Source organism: Egretta garzetta, unplaced genomic scaffold, assembly GCF_000687185.1.
Source record: "Egretta garzetta isolate BGI_Z169 unplaced genomic scaffold, ASM68718v1 scaffold5, whole genome shotgun sequence".
NCBI lineage: Eukaryota > Metazoa > Chordata > Aves > Pelecaniformes > Ardeidae > Egretta > Egretta garzetta.
In genome coordinates this window covers 1,263,043-1,283,144 of record NW_009259707.1, presented here as the reverse complement: position 1 = coordinate 1,283,144, position 20,102 = coordinate 1,263,043, and the positions used below count along the sequence as shown (strand labels likewise).

At 45.8% G+C, this 20,102-nt stretch overlaps 1 protein-coding gene across 8 annotated transcripts in view; it reads left to right on the top strand.

The window, feature by feature from the left end:
- Positions 1 to 20,102, top strand: part of LIMS1 (LIM zinc finger domain containing 1) — a 45,217-nt gene that overhangs the window by 7,763 nt on the left and 17,352 nt on the right. For 4 of the 8 annotated variants that reach the window (XM_035894370.1, XM_035894371.1, XM_035894374.1 and 1 more), the window contains exon 2: positions 17,781 to 17,940. In XM_035894370.1, coding sequence (XP_035750263.1) covers positions 17,781 to 17,940 — 160 coding nt within the window. Of the gene's footprint in view, positions 1 to 46; positions 162 to 5,220; positions 5,244 to 15,300; positions 15,483 to 17,780; positions 17,941 to 20,102 lie in introns of those variants that run through there. The other 4 variants (XM_009638920.2, XM_035894369.1, XM_009638921.2 and 1 more) reach the window with 3 other exon arrangements.

Here is a 20,102-nt window from a genome sequence, read left to right as displayed (position 1 = left end):
CCCACCCCTCCCCAACTTTAAAAAAAAAAACCCCAACCCTCCAGGTAGAGAAATATGACGGCCTTGCAGCTGAAAGAGCTGTCACATTCAGGTCTGTACAGGAGGCGACGGGATCGCCCCGATAGCGTGGGACTGCCCGGGTCACACGAAGAGAAGCTGAGGTGAGTGCAAATTGATGGGTACGGCTGGCGCGACGAGCGCTTCTCGGCAGCCTGCTTGCTTTGGTGGTTTCGGCAGACAGAATGGAAACAGGGCTCTGGAAAGTCATTGCAAAACGCATGCATCGAGAACCAGTCCTGAAGCGCTATGAAAAAAAAAACAAATGGAAGGAGGGATAACAGGAGCCATACGGTGACTTTGTGGGTTTTGGCAACTGTGTGACTCCCTTCCCTGGCTCTGGGAAGGGCAAATGTTAGCCGGTGATTGCTTCTGGATGCCTTCTGACAGCCAGCACTTGCAAGTAAATAACTTTCCACAGCCTGACAGCTTTGCTCGGTCTGGTTTGAAGTCCGTTTTAGGTCTCCCGGGCGCTGCTTCTTGGGGGTCTTTGTGCAGCCCCTCCGCTGGGCTGGTTTTGTTGCAGAGGGGCTGGGGTGGCTCCTGGGCTCTGGCTTTCGTCTTGGGGGGTTCTTTGTTGTGGAAAGGGCTTTAGGCAAAAGAATGCAGCAGGACCACTTAGGCTGACCTTACCCCGGGAAGGGTGACCAAAAATCAGAAAGCCGTTTAATGCCCAGGGTTATCTTCCTGATGCTACGTTGCCTTTTGAAAGAATAACAGCAGATTTTCAGAAAGCCTGTTTGGAGCGATTGTTTTTAACCTGAGTAAGTGCAGACGTGAAAAAAAAAGTAAAAATGCAAAAGTTTTTTTTTTCTAAGCGTGCTTGGCGTAAAGGCAATCTGTTCCCACTTCAAGCTCCTCCGAAAAGGATCCTTGTGTAAACGCTAACAAAAGCCTTGGTGGAGAGGAAGTACTTCCTATCTCCTAATGCCTGATCTCTGGTTGTATTTTTAGATTATTTTTCATTGGTGGTGGTTGTGCATTGGATCGGAGTGCTGTGTAATATAAAGGGGTTTTGTCACTGCGCTTTAATTACCCAAGTTAGCAATTTCAGAAGGATGGGTATTCAGATTTGGGGGATTTACCCATTTGTTGTAACTAAGCACCTTAATTAAAAATTATTGTGGCAAAATGCATGATGGTAACCGACTGAGATTATTTATTTGCAATGAGATATCAGAAACATCCAGTCAGTTCTAGGAACGTGTTAACTTGCGGGTCTGATATGTGTGCTTGGTGTCTATTCATAGTGTTAGTTCTGAATTGATTTCCTAGATGGATTTCCAATAGCACTAATATTAGATGTTATATTCATATGACTATAGATGGAAGAATAATCAGACTTAGTAGAGTAAGAGATGCGCAGAGGTTCTTGAGGTTTTTATGTTTAGTTTCTTTTACACAAAACTAGCAGTGAGGAAGAATAGATCTTGTTGGGGAAGAGAAAGCTGCTTTTTAAAGCATATACATAAAAATAAATGCTAGCTCTCTACGGCTGTGTTGCTCTTATTTATATGCATGACCAAGGTGGGAATAAGACCCTTTTGGGGCTGGAAGGGGGTAGTCTGTACCAGTATAGGTGTAGGCATTTTGATCCTTTCCTGACCCTCTTCTGGTTAAAGATGAGAAATATGTGAAACAGGGATCAGTCTTGAGAAATAAAATCCAAGTGGAGGAAATAGCAAATGGGGGGACTTACGAATCAGCTTAGGGCAAGGTATTGGAGGTAGAAGAAGGTGAATAGAGCGTGGTCAGATGATGCTCCCAGAACAGGGAGACAACCCGTGCCTAAAGGCAGAGCTTCTTTTTTATTTGCTAATAGCTTGAGCTGGTTCTTACTCAAACTAAACCTTGCTCCTTCCTAACCCATTTTGTGATATTTCAGTGTGTTGCCAGGCAGCCTTATTTGTCATTTTTACTGCATTCTCCATGACAAAAGGCTATGGCATTGTAAATACAAAATAGTGACATAACAACAGGGCAAAGAGCAATTGGGAACAAAGAGAAAAAGTTCTTTAGTTTTCTAAAACTGGACACCTCTAGCTTTTTTCATGTGCTCTCCCCGGCGACACTTAGATGCCTGTCCTTAGCACATACTTTCAGAGTATCTGGAGTCCACAAGACAGACAAGAGGTTTCTTTCATGTCTGCTAAATATAGCTTTGCCATCCTCCATGGCTTTGCAATGCCCTCCTGTAGTTTCTCTCTCCAGTTCTTTGTTCTAGTGCCTTTGTATTTCGTTTTACATACATATTAATCCACATGTGTTAAATAATATCAGCCCTCGAGGAACAGTTCACTGAAAGCTGCTTTCTCGGTTCAAGCAGCATATTTTTCTAATCCCGGGCCAAAATGTACTCGAGATGCCAATGTCTTCAGGGTATCCTGTGAGAATTTCTGTTTGTAAAAAAAAAAAAAAAAAAAAAAAAGAAAATCGCCCTTTATTACAGTCATAGGTGATATCTGGCCAGTTTTCGTTTTCCAGCCTTTTACACCTTACCCCAGTGTAAGATTTCTCTCTCCTTGCCCTTTTTTGAGGTCTGTGTCTCCTTTGGTAGTGGTTTCCCGGGATCCAGGCTGGGGTGTTTCCCTGATAAGGCACAAGCCAGCAGTAAGTAACCCAGCAGAGAGCCGTCCACACCCCTTCGCCTTGGCTGCAAGCTGTCCCGCACTGACTCCGCGCCGCCCCCGCCGCCGCTGCTGCAAGCACCGCTGTAACTGCGGCTCCTGGCTCCGGCCATCGCGGCAGGAGCCGGACGCTGCTGGGTAGGATGGGGCCCTGGGCACCCGCAAACTGTGGTGGAGATGCAGCCAAGCGTTGGCAGCGTCAGCGCTGGAAAGCAGCTCGTGGGGGGGGCTTGGTGCCGAAATTCTGCCTTTGCTCTTTCCTGGGAACGTCAGTGTCATTTGTACCTGAACTGCCTGAGGTGACTAACAGCTAGGGCACTGCGAAGCAGCGTACTGGAACTCCTAAGCGTGCACTGAGCGTATGTTTATCATATAATATATCGCATACTTTTTGTTTTCCAGGAACCAAACAGTTACCTTTACACTATAAAAATAATTTCCTATGTTGACATAACTTCATGATAGGTCACATGCTGTGGGACTCTCGGCTCCACAACAGGAAGGCGAGCTTTAGCTCCTGCATCTGTGTCCCCTGCTGTCACTTCAGCCAGAGGTTTGACCCCCATCATTGTCTTCCAGATCTGCCATTCAGTTTATGATGAGTCGGTCTCTACGCTCATTTCCTCCAGTCTTTTGCAGGAAAGACCCCAGGAATATAGTTTGGCTTTTTCCATTAAGAAGCTTCTCAGATTTCCGTTTACAGTAGAAGCTCCCAAATAAATGTTTAACAGAGTCTCTCCAAACACCTCATGCTCTAGCAAGAAGGTGAGCCAGGTCATCTTGAGGGGAAGTCATCTCACACAGCTGTGGCTATCCGCAGGGCCTGGTTCCCCAGCAGCAGAGCAGGGTTTTGCTCATTTTGCCCACCCAGTCTCTATGATTCCTCATCCTGCTGTGGAAGGGGTTTGCCGCCTTCCATCAGAGCCGCTGCTCTGCTGCAGTTTACAGTGTGGTGCTCATTGCTAGTTCAAAATCTGCCCCAGCTACCTCGATGTTGCAGGTGGTGCAGTGTGGTGGCTGAGCAGCTGAGCTGTCCCACTGGTGGTGGTGAGGACCTGAGGGGGCTGGGGAGGACCGTCAGAGTCCATCCAGTGGAGGAGAGCGAGGGCATTTCAAGGGAAGCCACCCATAGCCGTATATAGCAAGCCCTAAGCTCAACTGAGATCGGGACTAGGATGGGAGGGTAGGATTCATCCCCTTGTTTAGAAACCTATTCTAGGATGGAGCGAGTTGCCCTCCCAGGCAGCCTCTCATGTCCCTTCCACCCCACCTCCTCCTGGTGTAACCCATGCCCAGGTTACTCCATCAGCTGCGGTGAGGTGAATGGAGCCCCAGCCCTTGTCCTGACAGCACAGCACATGGATGGGGATAGCAAACTCGCCTGCTCTTTCTACCTCTCTCACTCCATCTATCACTTAATAAACCTCATAACCTCTCTGGGAGCCTTTTAATCTGCTGCTATAGATGTTAGTGACGCTTTACTGACTTTATAGGGAGCTGGAGCCTGCCCACCCCGCATAAAAGGTGGTCTAGATAGCCCGTCCTTTTCTTGAACTTGCACAGTACAAGAATGTGCTTGGTCTAGACCTCCGCTTGGGTAGGGATGCTGGCTGCAGTCCTCTCTTCCCCTGCTTGAGCTAGGCTCACCAGTGCATGGACCTTAAGTACACAGGGTGCTGTGCAGCGTTCAAAGTGGGGGGGCTGCCCGGCACCTTCATCTCCCCTGTCTGCAACAGACGCAACAGTCATTCAACTAAATGCAGCCTGAGAAATCTGCCTTTCGGAACGGAGGGGAAGACCTGTTATTTTCCAGCTGTATTGATTTGGTGGAAAAAAAATCACATCTCTGATAAATCTTGCTTTGCCTTCTCTTTAGAAATGGCACATAAAAAATCCTGACTGTATGCTGAGCTATTCTTTCTTGCTTTTCTCAGCAAACAGGATGCAAAGGAAATTGTATGCATACGTTTGTGATTAATCATTAGGAGTCACTTAACAGTAGCAGTATGCTTGCTATTTTTGCTCTTTCTCCTTCTCATCTCATCGCCTTTGTAAAAATAGAATGATTCCTCTCAAAAAATTGATACTGTTAATTTTCAGAGCTCAATGCAAGGTACTGGGAAAAGCAGGGTCTTTTTTTTTTTTTTTTTTTTGACAACTACATGTAAAGTGAATTTGATCAAAGTATTGTCCATAGCTCTCTTTTTAAGTTCATACGGGTTTAAATGCGATTAAAACTCTGAACAACTTTTGAAGTGGGTCGCCTCAAGTTTTTACCAAACAGTAAATTTCAGCATTTGCAGCAAATAATAAAAATATCTGCCTTCCCTTTGCTCTCTGCTGCTGAAGCCACTGGGTGAGGAGGTGCAGGCAGTCTTCTGCTGGGTCCATTCGGGCTCCCGCCTGCCTCTGCGCACTGACTCCAGGCTGGAAGGCATGTGGATGTGCCCCAGAATTTCATGCACAAAGACTCCCTCGCAGATGGAATAGGAGACATAAGCACATTCTTACGTCCCACTGAGCCTTGGGGGGATAGGCTCTGCACTGCAAAGCTCGTAGGTGAGTATAAAAAAACCCAAATGAATATAAAATCCCCAAAACATGGGCAACGCGGTAGGGCTGAGTGCCTCCCTTTCTTTATGAGATACAGCATCTGGGCAGTGTGCGGGGTCACAGATCTCCTCGGCCTGCCGTCAAAACCCCATGGATAGCAGCCAGCCAAGGTGTGCAGCTGTTCCCAGCCGCACGTCCTCCCTGAAGACCTCCTGCTCTTCCTAGGAGGGAGAGAAGAAGATGCTGATTGGGGTTTTTCTGGGGAACCAGGGACCCTGCTGAGCTTTCAGGCACCTTAGGCAACTAAGGGCAGGGGAAGGCAGAGAGAAAAGATCTGCCTGCGCCTGGAAGCATTGTTAAATTGGATTTCCACTGGCAATTTTTCCCAATAGCATCACAAATGGTAATATTTATATAGCCGCTTTCTGTAAGTAGATGTTTCACGTGCTCATGGTGCCAGTGTCAGCAGGTGAAGCAGTAAGTATTCAATACATTGGTAAAAAAAGAGACTGATTTATTAAACCAGGAAGAGCTTGAAAATAAATGTTAAGCCGCAAAAAAATTACACTTCTTCATTTGCTGTGGTTAGAAACTCTGCTGGAATAGTAGAGAGCTGAGACCTAGAAATACTCATTTGAATCAGATGCTTGGGAACTCTTGATTAAAAAACACTTTGGCTCATCTGCTAACTGCTCTAATTGAAGAGAGGATTTGTCCGTGTAAACGTGACACTGAATTATTATTATTAATTAGAGTAACTTCCAGACAGTAAAAATATGCTTCATGGCTATATTTTAATATTGCAATACTTAGAATTTGCGTTGAGCCTTAGTTTGAAGTATCCAAATGGCTGGAGGCTTTACTTTTCGTTTGTGCTGTGTCTTTCATTGCTCTAGGGGTTAAAAAAAACCTCCTGAGGAACACACCCTTTTTTCCTTGCCTTCTCTCTCACCCCTTGTCTTTTGCATTGCATAACCAACTCCTCAGCAATTTTATGCGACTTGCTCACCCTGGCTATCACCTCGCGTGACTCCAAATGGCCGGCGGTAGCTGCGTGTGCAACAGCAACACAAGCAATGAGTCCTGTTCCTCTTTCGCTTGCCTCATTGCCACAATCTATGATTTCAGTGCATTGGTAAGCTTCGCTGATTATAGCAATTAGGATTTTCATTGCTCTTTCTTACAGGATTAGCCCGGCTGAAGAGAAGTTGTAGGTTTCTTTTTTTTCCGCTTTTGCTTTCGTGTGTTTTGATAGCACCTCATCAGAGGTGTTCTCCACAGAAAAACATACGGTGATTGCTCATTATTCTTCATTATAATTAAGCTTTCCTTTGAATGCAGTCTGTCACACTGAAGTGTGTTTACACACAGAAGTATTCTGCAGAGGAGAGAAAAACTAAATTATGTCACTGTCACCACTTAATAAAAATCACCAAGTTGCAGGCCTCAGGGAGACCAAGTTTAAAGGCTGTTAAGTTTGGGCTCCTTTTCTGTTTATTTTGTTTTCCTGTGGTCTCTGGGCTGTTCTGGGCAATGCAAAGCTAACAGGCACAGGCATCCTCGAGAGGACCATGGGCCTTTTACCGTGATGCTCTCCGGCGATGGGAGCAGCTCCAGCTTGCCAAGTATGTTGCCTCCAACGGTGGCCAAAAGCTGATGCCTGTGGAGGGAGGTGTAAGGAAAAAGCAGCCCTTTTATGGGATTTCCCTCGGTAGTAATCCCAGTTTGCCGCCAGCTGAGGCTCAGGGACTTTGTACAGTTTGTGACGTTCAGTGGTTTTCCCTTCGGTCTCGCCTCGCACCCAGGAATCTCCGGGCATTCCGCGAACAAGAGTGATGCTCTGAGTTTTCACATGTATTACCTGATGCCGTAGGGCAGATGGTTGTGTGTTCATTTTTTCTTTGCTTGATTTGTCATGGCAGCTTTAGGCATTGTTCAGTTTTCATCTTTGTACCTGCCAGCTTTGTGGAAACTTCTGATTTTAGGTAGTTCTGGTAGCATTCTGAAATGACCGTTTCATATTTAACGCTCTGTGAGCAGTGTTTTTGGATGGCACCGCTCAGCTTTGCCCGCAGATTGTAAGGCATCCCGTGATGCATCTTTATATATCAAGAAGATGAAGCTTGGTGGTCTTTTGGAGCCTTTTGTCCAACAAGAGAAATTTGGTTGATGACTTTTGTGACATATTTCCCTGCGGCTTTCCTGCTTCTTCTGTCTCCCCTAATGGCCATGATGGAGCTAGAAGAAAATTAATTAAAAGCTATTAGCTGTTAGCCTCAAAGGAAGTAACACATTGGCAGGCACAGCAAGCAATACCTGGCAGCATTTCTCAGCTGTGCCTTTTTAAATGAACGTTTCAAAAGATTCAAGCTGTTCCAGCAAGGAATGAGCGGACGAAGGTGAAGTGGATGTGAAATGGCGTTTGTCTTCTCCAGCACGTTAAATCCATGCGTGCCACGCGCTTTATAGATCATAAAGTTCTTGATCCCGAGTTGAGTCTACCTTTTGAACTTGGTTTCTATGCAGCTATTGGAAAAATGTTACCCACTCGGAGTCATGACTCAGAACTGCCCTGGCTAGTCCCCTTCTTGTTCCAGTACGGAAAGTTTGCATTGAAAGCTGTTTGTTTCGCTTGATGTTTGGCTTTTCAGTTACTGTTTTGTACATTTGTCCTTGCTGACTTCAGAAACTGAAGCATACACTGTATTTCTGATATATTAAAAAAGCTGCTCCGTATATATATATATATATATATTTTATTTTTTTTTAGAACGGCATGGTAGCATTGCAGCTTCGGGATAGGATAGCTCCATGAGTTACCAGGCTGCAGGTCATGAATTTTGCCCGAAGTGTACAAGTAATTGCTTAGCTTTAAACTACATTCCTTTCTAAAGCTAATCCTCAAATTATAACCACTTCTCGGAGCGGGGGGAAGTTTTGGCAGGGCTCGAACCCCTCTGATACAAATCACAAAACCGCATGCTGCACCTTCAGATAATCCCAGCAATACTCTGCTGCGAGGGGTAACTTCTACATCTTCCATCACAAGTCTTACAATATATACTATAATCATTCACTCCTGCTTTACTCATTCAGCATTAGCCAGTTGTTGGGGTGGAAACTACTTTTAAAAAATCTTGCAAAAGTTACCGAAGCCTTCGGTTTGGAAAATGCATGGAAGTCTTGCTTTGCAGTAACCGCTACTGAAATTCATTTGTGCTTACTGGAAAGTTCTGCTGCTAGTACTGAGGAGCTAATACATATAAAGTGCAAGGTGAAGATCTCAGTTTGTGTTACCCAAAAATGTTAAGACCATTATGATGAAGTATGAAAGCAATGCTATTTTGTATTAGCTTTATTTGTCGATACATTACTCATGCTCGACTCTTAGGAGCATGAATTGCTTTTGGTTATTCTCTTTCGCCTGCTGAATATTGATACCATTATTTAATTCTGCAATGTTAACTGCAGATGGCTCAGCTGTCTGCCATCCTCTGCGGGTTTTAAAGCTTAGTGATGCTGCAGTGAACGTAGGAAGAAAAAAATGTGAAACCAAAACTCAGGGTGACTAATAATTATGATTTAATACATGTGTGAGAGAAGAGCAACAACTGAGGCGATGCTTTCTTTCCCACGTTCTACCTTCTGCCCAAAACAAATTCATTCAGGCAATGAAAACTTTTGCACTTCCTCATGTAGACTAGAAAAGAAAACTTAAGGAAGGTGAAAAATATTTGGAGAGGCTATGTTGCTGGAGGTGTAGAGCAATGGTAATATTCAAGAACAGATGTGTGTGGAAGTGATGTGCTGGCTAGTAAAGCTGTAGGTCAGTCCTCAGCGTGGTGTCTCCAGCAGAGACATTACTATAATAAGGGTGTTGCTGTGTGCTGGGAAGCCTGGCGTTGCCATTATCTCTGCCCTACAAGGAATGGCGTGGACGTACTGGAAGTCAACACTGGTAGCCAGGGTGTTATGTTGAGTCATGGTATTAAATATAGCTCCTGGATGAGCTGCTCGGGTCATGGTGCTCGGCTTGTGAAAACCTCGGTTCCAGAGAGCAAGGGCAGATGGCCAAGGCAGAGGCAAAGGGGTGTTTGCCTTTACACTAAGGATTTGGTGGAGGATTTTTGGTGGAGTTCGGTGACAGATGACACGAACTGAATATTGGTGCTAGGAAACTGTTACTCTGAAGAGAAATATGGTAGTGCAGCATTTTATAACCATAGAATCATATAGGTTGGAAAAGACCTTTAAGATCATCAAGTCCAACCACAGATCTAACACTGCCAAGTCCACCACTACACCATGGCCCTAAGCACCGCGTCTGCCCGGCTTTTAAATACTCCAGGGATGGGGACTCAACCACTTCCCTGGGCAGCCCATTCCAGTGCCTGACAACCCTTTCAGTGAAAAAATTCTTCCTAATGTCCAACCTAAACCTGCCCTGGTGCAACTTGAGGCCATTCCCCCTCATCCTATCACCCATTACCTGGGAGAAGAGGCCGACCCCCACATCACTACCCCCTCCTGTCAGGCAGCTGTAGAGGGCGATCAGGTCTCCCCTCAGCCTCCTCTTCTCCAGGCTGAACAACCCCAGTTCCCTCATCCGCTCCTCATCAGACTTGTGCTCCAGACCCCTCACCAGCTTTGTTGCTCTCCTCTGGACATGTTTCAGTAATGCAACATCTTTCTTGTAGTGAGGGGCCCAAAACTGGACACAGCATTCGAGGTGCAGCCTCACCAGTGCTGAATACAGGGGCACGATCACTTCCCTGCTCCTGCTGGCCACACTATTCCTGATACAAGCCAGGATGCTGTTTTCCTAAAATGTCAGAAAATGCAAAGATCAACCTCATACATTTTTGCATATTTGAACTTTAAATCTGTTCCTTAAGCAATGGAGGAGGAGCACACATACACTGAGTTGTAATTTGCTTGCAATTGCCTGATCACACTGTTGTGCATCCCTTGAGTCTCCAGGGATTTGATTTCCACCAGTATGAATATTGCTCTGCCCAAACATTTTCAGATTTTAGAACTGAATGACCTTGGTGGTATGAAGTTTGCTGTGTGTATGTCAAAACAGAAGGATGCTTTTGAGCTTGGTGGGCCTGATCTTGTCTCATCGGTCTTGAAAAGACGGTTGGGTTTGGAGCAAGTGTCTGAGAGATGTTTGATGTGCAACCCCTAGTATTGAGTAACTGGCTGGTTTTATTATTCTTAAATTAGAAATGGGGATATAAATGTTGTTATATGAAATCCATTAGTGCAAATGCGTCTTTAAAATGTATTGTGTTGGAAGAGTTTGGATACGCTGTATTCACCATAGTCACATATACATGCAGTCAGCTACACAGGGTGCAGATTTTAAGAATATCTGATAGTATGCTGTATCTCGTGCAAGACAAATTTATTAGAGCTCTCGTGAGCTTCTCATATGTGATACCGAGTCATTTTGTTGTTTTGTTTTTCCTGTCTGCATAGGACTCAAAAAATAGTAGTGGGGGAGGAAGGGATGGGTATTTTAAAGAGTACCCAGTATGTGTACACAGAAGTAATGTCTTGTTTTACATAAAGCATGGCTTTGTTTGATAATATTTGTAACCAGCAGGAAGAAAATACAGTAGTCTTTTTAAATGCTACTTGCAACAGGAAAGTGCTGTAGTTAAACATTGCTCTCCCTTTCTACAGATTGTGTCAGAGACTGATTTTTCACTGTGCTTGTATGGCTGATAAAACCTTGTGTGGGAAGGTGCTGCTTACCTGTTTATTCCAGTTACATTCATTTCCTTATGGAGAGATGGAATGTGAACCTTCTCTGTTTGCAGAGACCAAAGCATTTTTTGGACATGTTTATACTAGAACAAATTTATATTGAGGTATATGAAACAGCTACAGTTGCCTTTCTGTTTGCCCTGTTTAAACTCCCACCACATAAGCCTAATCATGCTTTTTGTGGTGAAAACTAAAGGATGAAACTTTTAGGAGCACTTAGAATTCACCTGGTTTTTATTGCAGTGGTTTCAAGATGGTTTTACATCCTTTTTAACAGAAAAAGAAGTTAGAGCAGTGCTGGGCACATGTGAAAATCCTACCCGTAATGTGCATCTTTACTATAGAAAAGATTTATACCTTCTTTCAAATTGCCTTAGGAGACCAGCTTAAAACGGAAAGTATTTTATTGCTTAAGAGGTAAACAATTGCAGCAACCAGAACCCAAGAGAGTTTTTCATTTCAATAAAAAAAAAGATGCAAAAGGTCAATTAGTGCTTTAAAAGGTTGGTACAGAAATCAGCGCAGGGCACTGCAAGTCCACGCATATTTTGCAGCAAAACTTCTGTTCTAGTTGTTCTGTATTTTGCCTGTGAGGACCTTCACATAGTGTCTGTGTTAAATATAATAAAAATGAAATCACCCTTACCTATGCGGGAAGGGGAGGGATGCACTGTGGTTACTTATCCTCACCCCCCTCCCCCGGCATAACCCGATGGGGCACGTGGCCTCCCGACAGCGCCAGTGACGCAGTGATATTTCATGGTGGCATGAGTAGGTTGCCAAGCAACAGCTGCTTTTGCCAAGCACCTTGTTTGGAGCCGTGACTGCTCGGCACGTCTATTTGTGGCATGGAGCGAAACGCTCAGTGGGGGCTGGCCGGCCACTGAGCCTTCTCTGTAAGAGTCCCCGTCTGCCTCTGGCAGCCACCGGCACGGGCAGCCGGATTCGAAAGCTCTCCAGAGAAAGCAGCGTGTGAGCGGGGCGGCAGTCGTCCGTCAGCAATGATAAAGCAGTGTGGCTATTTTTGCTGCTGTTTTCCGAAGCCCTTCTCTGTAGCCACAGTGGGACACTTCCCCGCCCCTCTTCTCTTGATTCCTTTAGCACCTTCCCTGCCATCAGCTTTGGCTTCTGATGAGACCCTCAGCGCGCCGGGAGGAGCCCCTCTGCCTCCTTCCTTCCTACATACCTTTCCGATTAAACACTGAACTTTTCCCTTTTCTCCTCTCCTTATCACTGCTTCCTTAGCAGCAGGCTAAGATCTGTCCCAGATCCCAGGGAATGCCCTTGGGAAGCTGCTGCTGCAAATGAACAGCTCCCTGTATGCTCCTCACTCCCTGTGGGCGGCTTCTCCTCGGAGTCACCTAGAATTCCCTAATGAAAATGCCGTGTATTTTTAACAGCGTATTTCAGATCTTGGCAGCACACATCCAGCAGAATGACAGAAAAGAGGAAGATGGCCAGCTGCTCTGCATTTATGGACTACCAAGCCTTCACAGTAGGAACTGTTTTGATACAGAAGCAGAAAGGCCCTTTTTAAACTCCTGGCAAAGTCCTCTTTTGCCTAATGGGAAACAAATTGGGAGTAATTCCACCAGCAGCAATGGCAATAGGCCTTGAGAACTAGGCAGCTTCCACTTATTGCACATATGGAGTCCTATTACCTAGTAGGACTGCTGCTTGGAAAAAGCTAGCAAGATTAAAACAGGCTTTTTGGATGGACGTCTTATTGCACTGATGTGCGGTACTACTTGCTTTGCTACAGCCATGCAGAAGACTGTGCAGTAGCAAGCCCAAGGAGCAAGCAAATGTTTTCCTGTTGACCACAGAAGATGCCAGGCAGCAGAAACAGCTTCCAGCCACCTTGGTAGCCTGTGGATTTCAGGTCACTGCAAGGACTGAAGGAGTCCGCTGGGAGACAGAAACTCTTCAGGGTGCTCTGAATCACAGTGGCGGCAGCAGCAGCCTCCCAGGAGAATTGCCCGTGGCCTGGGACAAAATACAAGAAAACAACTGAGAAGATGGTCAGTGATAAGGGGAAGAGACAGACTGACTTGCTGTTTCTTATCTTAGTGGCTTGGTGCACCTGCGCTAATCCCGGATGAATCAGCACGGTTAGTGCATTGCAGTCAGTATCCCTGGAGTTCTTCATACCCACAAAAGCTCAGCATTGATCCGTGCAGGAAATGTTGGGAAGCAGCATGGAGAAGAAGAGCCAGCATCACTATGCCTGCGTCTCCATTGGCAAACAGCCTGCATTTTCATCACCAGCGGATGCAGAAACCTTTTCTTCCAGCACCGTTTCCTGCGACGGTGCTCTGGCAAGTTCATCGTGGCCTAGGGCTACAACCTGAGCATCGCTTGATCTGGAGCTTGCTCCATGACAGATAAAAACAGGGCTTGAGCTCCAGCCAAGCCATGTAAGTGGGGAGGGTGCAGCCTCCTTAGCCTGTCACAGCTTGTGACTCCCAGCAGCTCTGGTGCAAGATGGATAATCTCGCCTACGGATGGGTACATAAGCAGGGTCCTGCTGCCTGGGACCCACCTGCCATGATGCCTTGTGGCGCAGGGGAACAGCTTGCCCAGAGGTTGCTTCCTGCCGAGGGGAGGCGAAGGGAAGGCGACCGACCCAACCCATCCCACAAATCTGGCAGCAGCAGAAACAACATCATGCTGTGCTGGCCGGGCTGCGGGCAGGCGGCTACGTGCGAGCCCAGGCCTGCATGGAGAGTGGCGTGTGCACTGCTGTACACCTATATACATACCCTGGAGGTAATTAAAAGATGGGCAGATGAGGTGCTTAGGGACATGGTTTAGTGGTGGGAGGACAGTGTTAGGTTAATGGTTGGACTTGGTGATCTTAAAGGTCTTTTCCAACCGAAACGATTCTATGATTCTATGAAGGAAGCTATCCCAACCAGTGGTGAGAGATACAGCCCAAACCCATCATAAACCAGACCCTCTGCAGCAGGTCCTAGGTGAAGGCATGTTAAGAAGCAGTAGCCTTGACTGGACTTTCTGTCACAGCCTTCTAGTCCTGAGTTCTCCTTCCTGTCCTCGGCTTTCTCATGCCCCCTCCCAGATTAGCAGATTCTTCGGATACCAAGACACCATATGTCATGAGCACAAAGTCCGTGCGGTTCTGCAGTTCAGTTGATTGCGAACAGGGCTGAGTCAGCTCAGTGCAGGAGATGATAGTTACTCGGGGCAGCTTCCCAAAACCCTGCTCTGTCTGCAGTCAGGAGCTGCTGGAAGCCGAGTATCCCGCGTCTGCTGCAAGCGCTGTGCTTCAGGCGGGGCGAGCTTGCAGGGGTGTGATTATTAACTGCAGATCTGCAGCTAAGCAGCCCTGCCCTCCCTAGTAAGCAGTGCACAACAGGTTTTTCTAAATAGAATATAACCATGAAATAACTGCAACATTAGGAGGGCATTCTGTGGTGAAGGAATGATTAATTTTTATTCTTTCTTCTTGCTGTTGCTCGCTTAGTTCCCTAATATCCATGGTAAATTACTTCAGCTCTCAAACCTGTGAAGTGTTCTCAGGTTAGATAATTGCTCTGAACACAGCGTGTTACTGGAAATCCACCTTCGTTTTTCCTGTGCCCATGACAGCATACCTGGCAGTTCGGGTAATGGCCTGTGAAGCACGACAGGAACCAAACCATCCATCCGTGCCTACCCTGTCTCTGAAGTGCTGACGAGAAGAAAGATGCCTATAGATAAGTTCAGCACACGTGACTTAGAAGACACAAGTGGAACATTACAGGCCATTTTTACAATGCAATTAGTATACTGTAGCATTAAAGCAGTATTTACCTAACAACAGAAGTCCTCTCTTCGTCCTTTCCACTGCTGGTTTGCCCACGATAAAATATGGCTGGAATTCACCTCCACCCCCCTCAGCAGAAAGTAGCAGGCGACAAATTTGGTGGTGAACACATTTGCTGGCACAGGTTCCCTGCCACGCAGCCCTCCCGGGCGGCTTCTGTCAGCAGCCGGCAGCAAAGCCCCTTTCCAGCATCCGAGGGCCTGGCAGGGGAATGTGCGCCTCCGCTCGCAGCCAGCGCCAGTAAATCACAGCGCGACGGGCTCACCGCCCCGCCGCTGAACTTTTAACTTGAAGCTCTAGCAGGGTGCTGAGCAGCTCCAACTACACGACACGGAGCTGTGGAAGTAAATCACTTCGCTGGGAACGAGGGGAAGTCCAGCATATTGTTTTGCAGGCACTGCCTACAGCTTCTTTACAGTATAAGCGTGGGATACATACACCCGGGAAAGCAGTTAGGGAGAGATGGACTTCCAGCGCAGAGCTCACCCTTATCCCATCCCGGAGGATGAAGAGGTTGTACACAAGGTCGCTCCTGATGCTCACAACTCCGCAGGAAACGAAGGCGAGAAACCGGTGTCAAAATTGCAACGCAGACATAGTGACATAAAACTCTACAAAGAGTTTTGTGACTTTTATGCCAGATTGTAAGTTCGTTCTGTTTGGCTTCGGGGTGTAGCTACAGTGACATTATTGGTGTATTGTACATTTGTATTTTATTACCTGAGCTGGGGGGGCGGCCTGTGCAAGCCGTCCTCTGCCGCAGCCTTTGCCACGGTTCTGCTTGATACGTTGCCAGCCGTAATCATCAACTAAAAATTGAGCTGTTGCCTTAAACTTCATCGTTAATTGTGTCAGAAATTGGAATTTGTCAGTCTCTCTGACTTTAGGTTGTTTGTCTGTTATTTTGGTCAAAGAGATAAACTGCTTCACTAATGAAGAAGTATTACATACATCTCTGTTTTCACGTATAGGATGTGTTTCAAATCAAAGTGAAGTACTTTTGCATACTGAGGAGGACAGCTTTATGCTTTCATTTGGTTTTGAACTTTGTTTCATGTTTTTGCTTGGATTATGCTTTGTGTCTGACAACACGTAACATTAAATAATTTTTTAAGCTTAACATCCTTGGCGCTCGAGAATTATTGAGGTGCCAATGAACATTCCGTTTTCTGTTGTGATTATTCTTCATTTAGATTGATAGGGAGGATGGGTGAAGTGACTGAGGTTTTCCCCCCCAGAAAACATACACAGTCCATGGAGACCGTCGGCAAGCTTTATAGTTAAACACAGTTTATATGTATAATCACTGCAGTTCATCTGTAGGCTTGTCTGGTACGTACGGGATAGTGTGGCATAGACCAATCTCCATCTGATCACCTTGTGACATTTGCCCACTCGTCGTTTTGCGGAGAGGGCGGTGAATATTTGGCTAGCAGTTACTGTTTTCCTCTTCTGCAAAGATCCCTAGAGAGAGTTAAAAAAAAAAAAAAGCCAGCTAATAATAACCAGTCAGATGTGACCTTGCGTCGGGCTTGTCTGTGAGGCAGTGTAAGAAATAGATAAAGCACATTCCTTATTGAACCACGTGCTAGGTGTTTGCTTGCTCCCTCAGATGCTGTGCAAGCAGTGATTTCAGTTCCTATTGAACCTGGCGGGAGCCAAGAGGTTTTATCCCCTTGGAGGGAAAGCCTTGGCATCTCGCAGAGGACAAAGGGCTCTGCACTCACAGGCACAGTGTGAGACCTGTATCAAAATCTGTGCATGCGTGCACATGCGTTTAAAATAATGTCACTTGTTTAGCAAGCTCCCAGGTAGATGTTTGAGTCAGTGCTTTCGTCAGCTGTGGCCAGATTGCAGTGAAACTAGGCCATTGCCCTGTATTTGCTCTCTGCTGTCAAATGGGATTAGGGCAGGGAGGTGATCCCGAAAGGCGTAGCTCTGATAGTCTAGATACGAGTAAGAAAATGCTTGCGAAGGAAGAATCAAGTGAGCCTTTTTCTGTCATGGGAGCCTTAATTAACCGAAACACAGCTGCACTGTCTTCTGCAGGTGTGGACCCGATCCTAGTGAAGTAGCTAATTCCTCTGATATTTTGCAGCTACCGCAGTTATTTTATGGTCATGTGCCTTTGAGAAGCAACCAAGGTTGCAATTTGAGTAATTTTTTGCATTCCTGGCATGGGGTCACCAGCTGGTGTTGGCCTGCATGTGGGTCGCAGTGGGGCAGCCAGAGCATTCCCACCCTCCCCCTTGGCCCTGGACTGACACTGGCACATCGTGAGCTGAACTCCCTGTGATGAACCCTGGCAACGCAACCAAAAATCCCATGGCTTCAAACTAAATTTGTAAAATGACTTAAAGCTATGCAAAGCTTATATAAGGAATAGTTGCTTACCTTCTCTGGTTTTCAGTAATATCTGCCAACTAGATGCCGTATACTCTTCCACATTGCTTATTTAGAGCTTTTGAACCAATGCTGTTATATACATTTTAGAATTAGGGATTATTGTGGAATTATCATTTATGTTTTCCTGTTTGATGCCAGTCCTTGATTCTTGTTAATGTTTGCCCTTGTTTTCTGTAATTCTAATGTATTTCTTCATTTTTATAGTATTTCTTTGAATTGCCTGCCTTTTCTCATCATACTAAGCCTGTAAATGTGTCTGTATTAATATTTCCATTTGGTTTTTTGCATTAATAGTTATTAGAGTGCGTTGTGGGGATTTTGTTTCTGAAGAGTTTGGGAGCAGGGGGAGATGGCAGTTTTATTTCTGAGGGGATGCCACAAGTCCTTAAGTCCATTAAAAAAACTTGTGTTGAGCAGCCTAGTGTTAGGCTGATGCAGTTGGCTTTGGGGGAGGGAAAAAAAAAAAAAGAGAGACCCCCATCCAGTGGTGTTGCCTATATGGTCTAATTTTCTTCTTTTTATTTTTTTAATGACAGCAACATGGCGAATGCGCTTGCAAACGCCATCTGCGAGCGCTGCAGAGGTGGCTTTGCCCCTGCCGAGAAAATCGTCAACAGCAATGGTGAGCTGTACCATGAGCAGTGCTTCGTCTGCGCCCAGTGCTTTCAGCAGTTCCCCGAAGGGCTCTTCTACGAGGTAAGCGGGGCAGAGCGCCCCTCTCACCCCCAGCCTTTGCCTCGTGCCTTCATTCCCGTCCCAGAAGGAGCTACGGGCAGGTCAAGAGCTTAGAAAGTTCCATGGCAAGAATGGGGCTCCGAAAGGATATGCCCAGGTAGAGGGAGAAAAAAGCAGAAATGTTTCTGTGCCAACTGGGAGGACGTCAGTGTGTATGACCTTATTTAAATGTGTAGCCTCATGTTATCAGAGCTTAGAAAACAACTGCTGGAGATTTCTCTCTCAGTGCGGACTTTTCCCCCCGAAATCTGTGAAGACAATCTGTGTATCATATCAGACATGTATACCATACCTAAGAAGTACTCCATATGTCTTAGAGGAAAAGAGTCATAATACAGAAGGAAACCCCAGCATCCTGCGGTCCATAGGAGGTTTATTGCTGAGCTGAGTGGGGCCAGTGCACCATGTGAAAAGTTGCTCTTAGAGATGACCCGTAAGTCAGCACGCTTAGATCAGGGTGTGCAGAGAGCCCAAACCAGACAGGGCCTATATAGGGTCAAACTCTAGGTTTAACAAACTGGAGCATTCAAAATTAGCAGTTCTTACATGCTTTCAAGGGTTAAAACCCACTCTCACTCATATTTCTCAGCCCCAGGTAGGTTGCCCTCAGCTCAGGTGGGTATTTTGATATTGGTGTCGAGTTCTTTGGACTTCCCCTTTCATAGGGATTCAGGATTGTGACTCAGCTATCTCAAGCACAGAGCAGCTTTAGTGAAAGCTTTAGCCTAGTTCATAAAATATGAAGCGATCGGTATAAGGAAGGGTAGATTATGTGAGACAGGGAACTACGGCCTGAGAGGTAAGGTCCCGCTGAAGTAGCTTGTGGTCCAACTCAGAGTAGCGGTCACAGGATTTATGTCATACTGTGATCTGAAAAGGAAGGCGAGCAGTGGTGTTAAAAGCACGGTGCTGTGCTCTCACATACCGTGTGCCATCCTTGCGGCAAAGGCACAGCAGTTTACCTTCCACAGTACTATTTCTGATTTTACAGAGCCACGTTACATGGTGATGAGGAGAGGCTGAGGGAGGAGTGTGGATTGGCAAGGTAGGCGGGCAAAGGGGATTCCTGGGGTTTGCTTTCTCTCACCTTGTTTGAGGATCAAAAGACTTCTTAGTGCTGTAGGGATAGTGTTGCACAAATTGTGGTAAATGAGCCGCCAGTGTTCCATAAGACATCAAAAGGTGAGCTGCAAGGCAGTAGCAATTAAGTAAAAACAGAACAAAACAAAACACCCCCTAGATACTTACACACTGCATTACAATTGTTAATGTATACTGAGCTGCTGCCTGCTCGAAGGCATGGTAAGGAGTCCATCCTGACGTGTTAAGACCTGAGGCAAACGTAAAGTGAGATGAATGTTTTAAAACTAAAGTATTTGTAATTGTGTTAATAAAATTATCTTTGAACAGTAAAATGTAGTTTATCTGAATGATGAGTACTTCATTCATCCTTCTTCTGACTCAAAAACCAGTGAGACATTCCAGGGACCTTTCAGAAAGTTGAACAGTCCTGTGTTAAAGACAAAAGTTTGAGGAATCCTGCTCTAGGCAGCCCGTATCTCCTAGGGGGTGGACAAGGACCACAATGGAAGGGAAGTTGTACTTTTGCAGCTAGTCCAGGAGTATTACGTCTCTGTTGCTCATGGGTGGCCATGCCTGAATCACCTTCGCGGAGGCAAGTATCCTAATAGTGTTTAGATATATTGGGTGTAGGCATTTTGCTTCCTACCGCTACCTTGTTAACATTCATATTCACGGTGGTTGGTCTTTGAGCACTCTCTTGCTGCAAAGTGATGCTCCCTGTTAAAGACAGCAAGACAGAAGTGAGTGTCAATAGATTGTCCCGGGAATGAAAAGAGCCCCGTGCACTGAACACATTTTGGTTAATGTTGCTAGGGGTTTTTTTATCAGGCTGGGTAGAGACTTTGTTCTTGAGAAATGTTACATAGAAAGTGGAAAGTTTCAGCTAAGAATAGACACTTTTTTGCCACAGCTGTTACAGAGGTAAAATAATTGTGATGAGGATTAAGTGAGTATGTAAAGACTTGTGTGCGGCTTGAACTTCACATCACCCGTCTGCCTCTGGCCCTTTTAGTGGCTACCACAAGATCTTGCAGTTCCTC